Here is a 13,810-nt window from a genome sequence, read left to right as displayed (position 1 = left end):
TATTAAAAGTTTTCCTCTTTACACACTCCCAATAATTTTTAGTTTCTCTTAAATCGTTCCTCACAGCCTCCTCCCACCTTTTCCCGGGATGACCTGCTTTTTGCTTTGCAATCGACGACTGAATAAAAAGAACGATTTTCGGCTATATATCATCCATCACCTGCAGAACATGTTCTATCGATCTGAATCTTTCTCTCATTATAGCCCCAGAAAGCGGCATAGAATCACCTTTTTCGCACAGCATACTGATTGAAATACGGTCAGACAGGTTCCCAGAATAATCTGTAGATACGTCCTCTGGAAAACATCAAACAAATCCCCCTCCGTCCTTTGGAGCGCCAAAACTTCAGAACCACAACTTTACTCATTTCCAGTTTAAGTAAGTCAAGTCTTCTTAATTGTGTTGCGAGAGCAACACTTTGGTTTTGTCCCGTTTTTTTTTTGTTTTTTTTTTCCTATGCCGCCAATCTCAGCTTATTCCTGGAAACTGGTAAGGGTCTAGCCTGTGCGGTTTTTACGGAAAGTGTGGACCTCAGGCTGGATTGATGAATATGACATTACATTTTGGAAAGCTCTGTAGCTGCCAAGAATTGTATGGAGCAAGTGTGCCAAGCGTGGTAGAAATGTTCCAAGTGGGGAGCTGGAAACATTTACCAAATGTGCCAAGGAGCTTGGAGCTTGGAAGTGTGCCAAGCGCGAAAGAACTGTACTAAGAGTTATAAAACTGTGTAGCACACGAAACGTTCCATGATGTACACGAGGTTGCGTGAAGTGGCCAATCCTAATATTTCTTTGATCGAGTTTCTTTGGATAATACGATGCTGCCTTTTAATCATTTTTCACTCATAAAAGAGCCATAAACCATTAGTTTCCAGTTGATTGATTCTAAGACAACCCCTTTCATGTAAAGTTGTTATTAAAACATATAGCATTTTTCAATCTAGTTCCTTCCTCGATTTAGGCTCAGCTTTTTTGCTGAAAAAGTTTGAAAAGTTTTCAAACTTTTTTGAGACTAGGATTGCTAGCCGATTGGGCACGCAACTGTTTTGTGACCATGGCCTTGAAGTGGAGTGGGGGCCCGCCCAAGAGGCAATCCAGATGAGATTGGTTTCCAAAGAGTGTAAAACCGTATAAGCCTCCAGCCGTGGTCACAGTTGCGTTGCAAAGTATTGTCCCACACATTTTTAGAAGCTACCGCGTTGATATTGTCCAATTAATTTGGCTCTCAATATATTAGACCAGGAATTAAACGTGAAATTCGTAGGAGAAGCATGAAGAGCTGTACAACTATGGACTTTCTGTAAAAACTGAAAAATGCGACATTCTGTAGGATGCAATAAATTTTCTATCTGTTTAAGACAGCTCTTTTGCTGCTGAGAATAGACGAAACTTTGCATTCTTTTCCAAGAAGGGATAGACTCAATACTCCCTCTGGACCTTATAAAACCTACGGTACTCACAGTAATCAATTAAGTCTTTCTCATCGAAACTCAGCATAGTAAACCACACTGCACTGCTAAATTAGATAAACACAACTTATTCACAACTACTCGCTTCCGTGAACGGAAGCAGGTTTCATTATGAGACTATTTGAGAAAAAGCAGATGAGACAATTGCAGATGAGACAAAGGCAGCACCCTTTGAAATCAATAGCTGACAAATATCTAGATTTTTAGTCGCAACAGTATTATGTAAAGGTGTTTTTTTCACAGAATCTGTGGATTCTATAGCAGCACCCATAGAAATCAATAAGTGACATATATTTAGATTTCCAGTTTCAGCAGCTATATGTAAACATGTTTCATTCCAAGAATTTATGGCATCTATTGCAGCACCCTTTGAAATCAATAGCATAAAAATATTTAAATTTCCAGTCTTAACAGCTCAATGTAAAGGTGTTTTTCCTTCAGAATCTATGGCATCTATTTCAGCACCATTTGAAATTAATAGCTGACAAATATCTAGGTTTTTAGTCTTAACAGCTATATGTAAAGGCGTTTGTTTAAAAGAATTTAAAGCATCTACTTTAGCACCCTTGGAAATTAGTACTAGACAAATATCTTTATTTTTGGTCTCAACAGCTGTATGCAAAGGCGTTTCATTCAACGAACCTACACTATCTATTGTAGCACCCTTTGAAATTAGTAGCTGACAAATTTCTGAATTCCCTTTCTCAACAGCTCTATGTAAAGGTGTTTTTTTCTCAGAATCTATGTCATCTATTGTTGCACCCTCAGAAATTAATAGCTGACAAATATCTTGATTGTTTATCTCAACAGCTGTATGTAAAAGTGATTCACCCAGAGAATCTACGTTATCTATTGTAGCACCTTTTGAAATTAGTAGCTGACAAATTTCTGAATTGTCATTCGCAACAGCTCTATGTAAAGGTGATTTTTTCTCAGAATCTATGGCGTCTATTGTTGCACCCTCAGAAATTAATAGCCGACATAGATTTAGCTTTCCATAGATTATATTTTTTTTTGGGGGGGGGTTCAAGGTATGTTTTTTTCACAGAATCTGTGGCATCTATAACAGCACCCATAGAAATCAATAAGTGACATATATCTAGATTTCCAGTTTCAGCAGCTATATGTAAACATGTTTCATTCCAAGAATTTATGGCATCTATTGCAGCACCCTTTGAAATCAATAGCATAAAAATATTTAAATTTCCAGTCTTAACAGCTCAATGTAAAGGTGTTTTTCCTTCAGAATCTATGGCATCTATTTCAGCACCATTTGAAATTAATAGCTGACAAATATCTAGGTTTTTAGTCTTAACAGCTATATGTAAAGGCGTTTGTTTAAAAGAATTTAAAGCATCTACTTTAGCACCCTTGGAAATTAGTACTAGACAAATATCTTTATTTTTGGTCTCAACAGCTGTATGCAAAGGCGTTTCATTCAACGAACCTTCACTATCTATTGTAGCACCCTTTGAAATTCGTAGTTGACAAATTTCTGAATTCCCATTCGCAACAGCGTTATGTAAAGGTGTTTTTTTCTCAGAATCTAGGGCATCTATTGTTGCACCCTCAGAAATTAATAGCTGACAAATATCGTGATTGTTTGTCTCAACAGCTGTGTAAGAAAAGGTGATTCACCCAAAGAATCTACGTTATCTATTGTAGCACCTTTTGAAATTAGTAGCTGACAAATTTCTGAATTCCCTTTCACAACAGCTCTATGTAAAGGAGTTTTTTTCTCAGAATCTATGGCATCTATTGTTGCACCCTCAGAAATTAATAGCTGACAAATATCTTGATTATTTATCTTAACAGCTGTATGTAAAGGTGATTCACCCAAAGAATCTACGTTATCTACTGTACCACCTTTTGAAATTAGTAGCTGACAAATTTCTGAATTCCCTTTCACAACAGCTCTATGTAAAGGTGTTTTTTTCTCAGAATCTATGGCATCTATTGTTGCACCCCCAGAAATTAATAGCTGACATATATTTAGATTTCCATTCGTAACAGCTATATGTAAAGGTGTTTCTTTCCTAGAATTTATGGCATCTATTGCAGTACCCTTTGAAATCAATAGCTGACACATATCTAAATATCCTTTCATAACAGCTGTATGTAGAGGTGTTCTATTACAAATATCTATGGTATCTATTGTAGCACCTTTTGAAATTAATAGCTGCCAAATATATAGATTTTCAGTCTTAACAGCTATGTGTAAAGGCGTTTGTTTAAAACAATTTATGGCATCGACTTTAGCACCCTTTGAAATTAGTAGTTGACAAGTATCTATATCCTGGTTGAAGGAGCTATTTGTAAAGGATTTCTACCTCCATTATCTTTGACATCCTTTGTAGTACCATTTGAAATCAAAATTTTTCTAAGATTGGTAGGTACAACATTTTTACCTTGGTCCTCTTCGTTACGTGAACGTTTATTTTGCGTTGATATCTTCGGCACATTATCAATTGTAGTACCCTTTGAAATTAGTAGCTGACAAGTTTCTGAATTCCAATTCGCAACAGCTCTATGTAAAGCTGTCTTTTTCTCAGAATCTGTGGCATCTATTGTTGCACCCTTAGAAATTAATAGCTGACATATATTTAGATTTTCGTTTCTAACAGCTAAATGTAAAGGTGTTTCTTTCCTAGAATTTATGGCATCTATCGCAGCACCCTTTGAAATCAATAGCTGACACATGTCTAGATATCCTGCCATAACAGCTATATGTAAAGGTGTTTCTTTCCTAAAATTTATGGCATCTATTGCAGCACCCTTTAAAATCAATAGCTGACACATATGTAGATATCCTTTCATAGCAGCTGTATGTAGAGGTGTTCTCTTACAACTATTTATAGTATCTAATGTAGCACCTTTTTTAATCAATTGATGATAAATATGTAGATTTCCAGTCGCAATCGCATTATGTAAAGGAGTTCTTTTCTCAGAATCTATGGCATCTATTGTTGCACCCTTGGAAATTAATAGCTGGCATATATTTAGATTTCCATTCGTAACAGCTATATGTAAAGGTGTTTCTTTCCTAGAATTTATGGCATCTATTGCATCACCCTTTGAAAGCCATATCTGACAAATATCTAGATTTTCAGTCGCAACAGCATTGTGTAAAGGTGTTTTTTTCACAGAATCTGTGGCATCTATAGCAGCACCCATAGAAATCAATAAGTGACATATATTTAGATTTCCAGTTTCAGCAGCTATATGTAAACATATTTCATTCCAAGAATTTATGGCATCTATTGCAGCACCCTTTGAAATCAATAGCATAAAAATATTTAGATTTCCAGTCTTAACAGCTCTATGTAAAGGTGTTTTTCCTTCATAATCTATGGCATCTATTTCAGCACCATTTGAAATTAATAGCTGACAAATATCTAGATTTTCAGTCTTAACTGCTATATGCAAAGGTTTTTGTTTAAAACAATTTATGGCATCTACTTTAGCACCTTTTGAAATTAATAGTTGGAAAGTATCTATATCTCTGGTCGCAGCAGCTACATGTAAAGATGTTTCTTTCCTAGAATTTATAGCATCTATTGCAGCACCCTTAGAAATTAATAGCTGACAAATATCTAGATTTTTAGTCTTAACAGCTAAATGTAAAGGCGTTTGTTTAAAAGAATTTAAAGCATCTAAACTAGCAGCCTTGGAATTAGTACTAGACAAATATCTTTATTTTTTGTCTCAACAGCTGTATGCAAAGGCGTTTCATTCAACGAACCTACACTATCTATTGTAGTACCCTTTGAAATTAGTAGTTGACAAGTATCTGTATCTCTGGTCGCAGGAGCTATTTATAAAGGAGTTCTACCTCCTTTATCTTTGACATCTCTTGTAGTCTCAGAACGTATTTAGTACCATTTTAAATCAAAATTTTTCTAAGATTGGTAGGCACAATATTTTTACCTTGGTCCTCTTCGTTACGTGAACGTTTATTTTGCGTTGATATCTTCGGCATATTATCTATTGTAGTACCCTTTGAAATTAGTAGCTGAAAAGTTTCTGAATTCCAATTCGCAACAGCTCTATGTAAAGGTGTCTTTTTCTCAGAATCTGTGGCATCTATTTTTGCACCCTTAGAAATTAATAGCTGATATATATTTAGATTTTCGTTTCTAACAGCTAAATGTAAAGGTGTTTCTTTCCTAGAATTTATGGCATCTATCGCAGCACCCTTTGAAATCAATAGCTGACATATATCTAGATATCCTGCCATAACAGCTTTATGTAGTGGTGTTATATTATAAATATCTATGGAATCTATTTTAGTACCTTTTGAAATTAATAGCTGACACAAATCTAAGTTTTGAGTCTCAACAGCTATATGTAAAGGCGTTTGTTTAAAATTATTTATGGCATCTGCTTTAGCACCCTTCGATATTAGTAGTTGACAAGTATCTATATCTCTGGTCTTAGCAGCTATATGTAAAGGTGTTTCTTTCCAAGAATTTATGGCATCTATTGCAGCACCCTTTGAAATTAATAGCTGAGAAATATCTTGATTGTTTATCTCAACAGCTGTATGTAAAGGTGATTCACCCACAGAATCTACGTTATCAATTGTAGCACCTTTTGAAATTAGTAGCTGACTAATTTTTGAATTCCCATTCGCAACAGCTATAGATAAAGGTGTTTTTTTCTCAGAATCTATGGCATCTATTGTTGCACCCTCAGAAATTAATAGCTGACATAGATTTAGATTTCTATTTGTAGCAGCTATATGTAAAGGTGTTTCTTTCCTAAAATTTATGGCATCTATTGCAGCACCCAATAAAATCAATAGCTAACACATATCATATGTAGATTTCCAGTCGCAACAGCATTATGTAAAGGTGTTTTTTTCTCAGAATCTATGACATCTATTCTTGCACCCTTAGAAATTAATAGCTGAAATATATTTAATATTCCTTTCGTAACAGCTATAAGTAAAGATTTTTCTTTCCTAGAATTTATGGCATATACTGCAGCACCCATTGAAATCGATAGGTGACAGGAATCTAGATATCCTTTCATAACAGCTGTATTTAGCGTTTCACCCAAAGAATCTACGTTATCTATTGTAGCACCCTTTGAAATTAATAGCTGACAAAATTCTGAATTCCAATTCGCAACAGTTCTGTAAAGGTTTTTTTCTCAGAATCTACGGGATCTATTTTTGCACCCTTATAAATTAATAGGTGACATATATTTAGATTTCCATTCGTAACAGCTAAATGTAAAAGAGTTTTTTTCCTAGAATTTTTGGCATCTATTGCAGCACCCTTTGAAATTAATAGCTGACACATAGCTAAATATCCTTTCATAACAGCTGTATGTAGAGGTGTTCTATTACAAATATCTATGGTACCTATTGTAGCACCTTTTGAAATGAATAGCTGACAAATATATAGATTTTCAGTCTTAACAGCTATGTGTAAAGGCGTTTGTTTAAAACAATTTATGGCATCGACTTTAGCACCCTTTGAAATTTGTAGTTGACAAGTATCTATATCCTGGTCGCAGGAGCTATTTGTAAAGGAGTTCTACCTCCATTATCTTTGACATCTCTTGTAGTACCATTTTAAATCAAAATTTTTCATAGATTAGTAGTTACAACATTTTTACCTTGGTCCTCTTCGTTACGTGAACGTTTATTTTGCGTTGATATCTTCGGCACATTATCTATTGTAGGACCATTTGAAATTAGTAGCTGACAAAATTCTGAATTCCAATTCGCAACAGTTCTGTAAGGTTTTTTTTTCTCAGAATCTACGGCATCTATTTTTGCACCCTTATAAATTAATAGGTGACATATATTTAGATTTCCATTCGTAACAGCTATATGTAAAAGAGTTTTTTTCCTAGAATTTTTGGCATCTATTGCATCACCCTTTGAAATTAATAGCTGACACATAGCTATATATCCTTTCATAACAGCTGTATGTAGAGGTGTTCTATTACAAATATCTATGGTACCTATTGTAGCACCTTTTGAAATGAATAGCTGACAAATATATAGATTTTCAGTCTTAACAGCTATGTGTAAAGGCGTTTGTTTAAAACAATTTATGGCATCGACTTTAGCACCCTTTGAAATTTGTAGTTGACAAGTATCTATATCCTGGTTGCAGGAGCTATTTGTAAAGGAGTTCTACCTCCATTATCTTTGACATCTTTTGTAGTACCATTTTAAATCAAAATTTTTCAAAGATTAGTAGTTACAACATTTTTACCTTGGTCCTCTTCGTTACGTGAACGTTTATTTTGCGTTGATATCTTCGGCACATTATCTAATGTTGGACCATTTGAAATTAGTAGCTGACAAAATTCTGAATTCCAATTCGCAACAGTTCTGTAAGGTTTTTTTTCTCAGAATCTACGGCATCTATTTTTGCACCCTTATAAATTAATAGGTGACATATATTTAGATTTCCATTCGTAACAGCTATATGTAAAAGAGTTTTTTTCCTAGAATTTTTGGCATCTATTGCAGCACCTTTTGAAATTAATAGCTGACATTATCTAGATTTTCAGTCTTAACAGCTATATGTAAAGGTGTTTGTTTAAAAATATATATGACATCTACTCTAGCACCTTTTGAAATTAGTTGTCGACAAATGTTTTGATTTTTGGTCTCAGTAGCAGTATGCAAAGGCGTTTCACCCAAAGCATCCACGTTATCTTTAATAGCACCCTTTGAAATTAGTAGCTGACAAGTTTCAGAATTCCAATTCATAGAAGCTCTATATAAACGTGTTTTTGTTTCAGAATCTATGGCATCTATTGTTGAACCCTTTGAAATTAGTAGGTGACAAGGATCAATATCTCTGGTCGCAGCAGCTATATGTAAAGGCGCTCTAAATCCATTATCTTTGACATCTTTTGTAGCATCATTTGAAATCAAAAACATTCGAAGCCTGGTAGGTACAACATTTTTACCTTGGTCCTCTCCATTACGTGATCGTCTATTTTAAGTTAATATCTTCGGTACGTTATCTATTGTAGCACCCTTTGAAATTAGTAGCTGAAAAATTTCTGAATTCCAATTCGCAACAGCTCTATGTAAAGGTGTTTTTTTCTCTGAATCTATGGCATCTATTGTTGCACCCTTAGAAATTAATGGATGACATCTATTTAGATTTCCATTCGTAACGGCTATATGTAAAGGTGTTTCTTTCCTAAAATTTATGGCATCTATTGCAGCACCCATTGAAATCAATAGCTGACACATATCTAGATATCCTTTCATAATAGCTGTATATAGCGTTTCAATCAAAGAATCTACGTTATCTATTGTAGCACCATTTGAAATTACTAGCTGACAAATTTCTAAATTCAAATTTGCAATAGCTCTATGTAATGGTTCTTTTTTCTCAGAATCTATGGCGTCTATTGTTGCACCCTTAAAAATTAATAGCTGACATATATCTAGATTTGTATTCGTAACAGCTATATGTAAACGTGGTTCTTTCCTAGAATTTTTGGCATCTATTGCAGCACCCTTTAAAATCAATAGCTGACACATATGTAGATATCCTTTCATAATAGCTTTATATAGCGTTTCGCTCAAAGAATCTACGTTATCTATTGTAGCACCCTTTGAAATTAGTAGCTGACAAATTTCTAAATTCCAATTCGCAACTGCTCTATGTAAGAGTTTTTTTTTTCTCAGAATCTATGGCATCTATTGTTGCACCCTTAGAAATTAATAGCTTATATATATTTACATTTCCATTCGTAAAGGCTATTTTTAAAGGTGTTTCTTTCCTAGAATTTATGACATCTATTGCAGCACCCTTTGAAATCAATAGCTGACAAATATCAACATTTCCTCTCGCAACAGCATTATGTAAGGGTGTTTTTTTCACATAATCTCTGGCATCTATTGCAGCACCCTTAGAAATCAATAGTCGACATATATTTAGATTTTCAGTTTCAGTAGCTATATGTAAATATGTTTTATTCTCAGAATTTATGGCATTTATTGCAGCACACTTTGAAATCAATAACTGACAAATACTTTCCATTCCCAATAGATTTCCATTCCCAATAGCTATATGTAAAGGTGTTTCTTTCATAGAATTTTTTATATCTATTGCAGCACCGTTTGAAACCAACAACTGACAAATACTTTGATTTCCATTCGCAACGGCTATATGTAAAGGTGTTTCTTTCCTAAAATCTATGGCATCTATTGCAGCACCCTTTAAAATCAATAGCTGACACATATGTAGATATCCTTTCATAGCAGCTGTATGAAGAGGTGTTCTCTTACAACTATCTTTAGTATCTATTGTAGCACCTGTTTTTATCAATTGATGATAAATATGTAGATTTCCAGTCGCAACCGCATTATGTAAAGGAGTTCTTTTCTCAGAATCTATGGCATCTATTGTTGCACCCTTGGAAATTAATAGCTGACATATATTTAGATTTCCATTCGTAACGGCTATATGTAAAGGTGTTTCTTTCCTAGAATTTATGGCATCTATTGCAGCACCCTTTGAAATCAATAGCTGACAAATATCTAGATTTTCAGTCGCAACAGCATTGTGTAAAGGTGTTTTTTTCACAGAATCTGTGGCATCTATAGCAGCACCCATAGAAAGCAATAAGTGACATACATTTAGATTTCCAGTTTCAGCAGCTATATGTAAACATGTTTCATTCCAAGAATTTATGGCATCTATTGCAGCACCCTTTGAAATCAATAGCATAAAAATATTTAGATTTCCAGTCTTAACAGCTCTATGTAAAGGTGTTTTTCCTTCAGAATCTATGGCATCTATTTCAGCACCATTTGAAATTAATAGCTGACAAATATCTAGGTTTTTAGTCTTAACAGCTATATGTAAAGGCGTTTGTTTAAAAGAATTTAAAGCATCTACTTTAGCACCCTTGGAAATTAGTACTAGACAAATATCTTTATTTTTGGTCTCAACAGCTGTATGCAAAGGCGTTTCACCCAAAGAATCTACGTTATCTATTGTAGCTCCTTTTGAAATTAGTTGCTGACAAATTTCTGAATTCCTATTCTCAACAGCTCTATGTAAAGGTGTTTTTTTCTCAGAATCTATGGCATCTATTGTTGCACCCTCAGAAATTAATAGCTGACAAATATCTTGATTGTTTATCTCAACAGCTGTATGTAAAGGTGATTCACCCAAAGAATCTACGTTATCTATTGTAGCACCTTTTGAAATTAGTAGCTGACAAATTTCTGAATTGCCATTCGCAACCGCATTATGTAAAGGAGTTCTTTTCTCAGAATCTATGGCATCTATTGTTGCACCCTTAGAAATTAATAGCTGACATAGATTTAGATTTCCATTCGTAGCAACTATATGTAAAGGTGTTTCTTTACTAGAATTTATGGCATCTACTTTAGCACCCTTCGAAATTAGTAGTTGACAAGCTTCTATATCTCTGGTCGCAACAGCTATGTGTAAAGGCGTTCTACCTCCATTATCTTTGACATCTCTGTTAGCACCATTTGAAATCAAAATTTTTCGAAGCTTGGTTGGGACAACATTTTTACCTTGGTCCTCTTCGTTACGTGGACGTTTATTTTGCGTCGACATCTTCGGCATGGTTCTCAGTAATAAATTGAGGTAACCTTGCTTAAGCGTCTATTTATATTGTTGCCTTACGTCATAGCAAATGACGTCATTTTGGTAATCAAGGATATTCAACGTCCTATTGTTTTTAAGTTTTAATGTAACTTTTTTCATGATTTTTAAACATGTGAAGTCATTTTTAAGTTATTTCATATTGTAGATACATCTTCTGTCAAAAATATATCACAGAGAGAAGAAGCTAGGACGAAACCCATTTGAAATTGAAGTCATCACTTAGTTTTAATAGAACACCATATATAGTTGTATTCTACGATTATGATGTCATTCTTGATAAAGGCAAAAAAACTTATACGGTATTTTTGATACTGTATACTGTGATACTGTATATGACAAAAAAAAAATCATTTTTATTTCAAATATTATGCTTGGGGACTTACAAAAGATATGTTAATATCTTTTAAAATGTACTCTAAAACAGGTCTCTATGATGTTCCTGTGCCCTACTAATAGCGGAGATGGAAAATAAATAGAAAAAAGAGGACAAGTCAGTGCTACCCATGCAATAAATGATTTATCATGAAGTTCTAGCCAGAGGACTGTAAGTTCCACGGATAAAATTTTCAGCCATGGTGGATTCAATCGTATGCTTTTCATTTTTATTCGGCATTTTTTTTTTGGGGGGGGGGGGTTCAAGGTATGTTTAAGCTCGTTTTCTGGTTTTTGGTTACTATGGACGTTGTTTCACCATTTACTGGGCTACATCAACTGCTGTAACTATGAAATTCCCAGTAAGTTTCAACTTATTGCCCTAATTTGTTCCTACAATATTTTTTAATCTCATTCTGACAGTCTTCATCTACATAGTCTATTGTGATTTAATTTAGTGTCTCCCTCAGAAATCTTGAAGGTATTTCCTTAATTACATTGCCATTTTTGAAGACCCAGAATCTTTATATCAAATACATTTTCCCATTGCTATTTGAATTTGTCTGATCTGATCCACTAAAGATACAATTTTTTTCAAAAAATTGTATTTTGCATCAAATATTATGTTTTGCTTGAGTTGAGATGTTCAAATCGGGACTGTGTCAGAAATTTCTCCCCGCGTTGAAAGGACTATCGTATTCCAGTTGCAACATCTTTTCCACAATAATAATAATTTAGATTGATTTGTTGCTTACTGATACGCATAAAATTGTTATTTCTCAGTATGCTCAATATGCCATTGCGTGTGTTCGTCTCTATGGTTGTCCAGATTTATTTATTATATTTACTTGTAATCCATTTTGGGACGAGATACAGCAACTTTTACTTCCTCTACAATTGCCGTTTCATAGACATGACATTACGGCCCGTGACTTCCGGCAAAAGTTGAAATCACTGATCAATTTCATAATAAAACTTAAAGTGTTTGGGCCAGTGTGGTGCTGGTTGTACTCAGTGGAATGGAAAAAGTGAGGATTGCCACACGCACATAAAATAATATGGCTATATAATAAAACTGCTTCTAATGAAATTGACGATGTGATTCCCGCTGAAATACCTGATGTATATGTCGATAGGGGCTTACATCACATTGTGCTAAGAAAATATGATACATAGACCTGAATACTAGAACTGAATTAAGATTCACCATAAATTGATATACGAATATTAGATAAAGTGCGGTGTTCACACACCGTCAGTGAGGTCTGACTTCAGCCCTCTGACAGCTTGCAATAGGATCTGGAACACGCTCCAAGAGTTCGTACGAAGCTGCCACTCGTTTGGTATGTTCAAAAATTATGTTAGAGATTTTCTAGCTAGTAAATAATTTTGTTTGTTTGTTTTTTTGTTGTTTTTTGTCACTTTATTTTATATTCCGGTTTCCCCTGGAGTTGATGTCTCTGGATTGAGTTGGATATTCAATTGAGTTGGTGAAATCATGTGCTTATTTTTTTTTTTTTGGTATTTTTTTCTCCCCTGTTCTTTCCCGGCCATGGAGCCTTATGGAGGAGATTGTCTTGAAGCACTTTTTTGTTTATGGATTTTATTGTTAAATAAAGAACTCAGAACTCAGTACTCAGCAATATCCTCGACTTTTAGTACCTAATGCAATTACCGGCAGTGATTACCGGCCCTTTATATAGAAGGTCTACCAAAGAAGGCGGAAAATCAGCAATCATAAAGTCACGTAACCGTTACATCAAAGTAGATAACTCATTGGTCGTTTCATATTCACCTTTATTATCGAAAACATACAATGCACACATAAACATGGAATATCGTAATTCCTTAAAGACAATCAAATACATATGTAAATACGTCAACAAAGGCAGCGACATGGCAGTTTTTGGCTTGCAGTCTGAAATCAGTGATATCGGTGAAGCCGTACAATATCAGGCCTGGAGATATATAAGCAGTAATAAGGCTCTGTGGTGTATTCTTTCATTTCTGATTAATGAACGAAGTTCATCTGTTGTTCACTTAGCAATACATTTACAGAATGGTCAACTTGTTTATTTTTTGGAATCCAATATGCAACAAAGAGCCCTGAATCCACCGGATACAACGTTAATTGCTTTCCTTATGCTATGTCAAAATGATTCTTTTGCAAAAAACTGCTGTATTTTGAAGTGCCAACACATTACGCATGGAAAGCTAATAAAATATCATTTGAACGTGGAAAACGGGGTGAGTCAGTCGACGGCCAGCCTAACATCTTCAAAGAATCCACGATAGGAGGAATCTACACCATTCACCCCAATCAAGATGAATCTTCTT

General features: G+C 34.5%; 4 protein-coding genes across 4 annotated transcripts; all 4 read right to left on the bottom strand.

Moving 5' to 3' along the window:
• Nucleotides 1–3,045: 3,045 nt before the first annotated feature.
• LOC136030615 (ankyrin repeat, PH and SEC7 domain containing protein secG-like) lies at nt 3,046–3,576 on the bottom strand. The gene has a single exon (XM_065709683.1). The coding sequence runs from the start codon at nt 3,574–3,576 to the stop codon at nt 3,046–3,048; it is 531 nt and encodes a 176-aa protein (XP_065565755.1).
• A 182-nt stretch (nt 3,577–3,758) lies between these two features.
• On the bottom strand, nt 3,759–8,379 carry LOC136030614 (ankyrin-2-like). Its single transcript, XM_065709682.1, has 3 exons — nt 8,056–8,379; nt 5,397–6,273; nt 3,759–5,083 (listed from the first exon to the last, which is right to left on the bottom strand). Exons 1-3 carry the CDS (start codon nt 8,377–8,379, stop codon nt 3,759–3,761), a joined length of 2,526 nt encoding a protein of 841 aa, XP_065565754.1.
• A 60-nt stretch (nt 8,380–8,439) lies between these two features.
• Nucleotides 8,440–9,012, bottom strand: LOC136030613 (ankyrin repeat, PH and SEC7 domain containing protein secG-like). The gene has a single exon (XM_065709680.1). The coding sequence runs from the start codon at nt 9,010–9,012 to the stop codon at nt 8,440–8,442; it is 573 nt and encodes a 190-aa protein (XP_065565752.1).
• A 103-nt stretch (nt 9,013–9,115) lies between these two features.
• LOC136030612 (serine/threonine-protein phosphatase 6 regulatory ankyrin repeat subunit B-like) lies at nt 9,116–11,059 on the bottom strand. Its single transcript, XM_065709679.1, has one exon. The coding sequence runs from the start codon at nt 11,057–11,059 to the stop codon at nt 9,116–9,118; it is 1,944 nt and encodes a 647-aa protein (XP_065565751.1).
• Between the last annotated feature and the right edge of the window lie 2,751 nt (nt 11,060–13,810).

This window comes from Artemia franciscana, chromosome 8 (genome assembly GCF_032884065.1).
Source record: "Artemia franciscana chromosome 8, ASM3288406v1, whole genome shotgun sequence".
In the NCBI taxonomy this organism is placed as follows: Eukaryota; Metazoa; Arthropoda; class Branchiopoda; order Anostraca; family Artemiidae; genus Artemia; species Artemia franciscana.
Note: the sequence above shows the minus strand (reverse complement) of the source record. Positions and strands in the feature narration are given on the sequence as shown.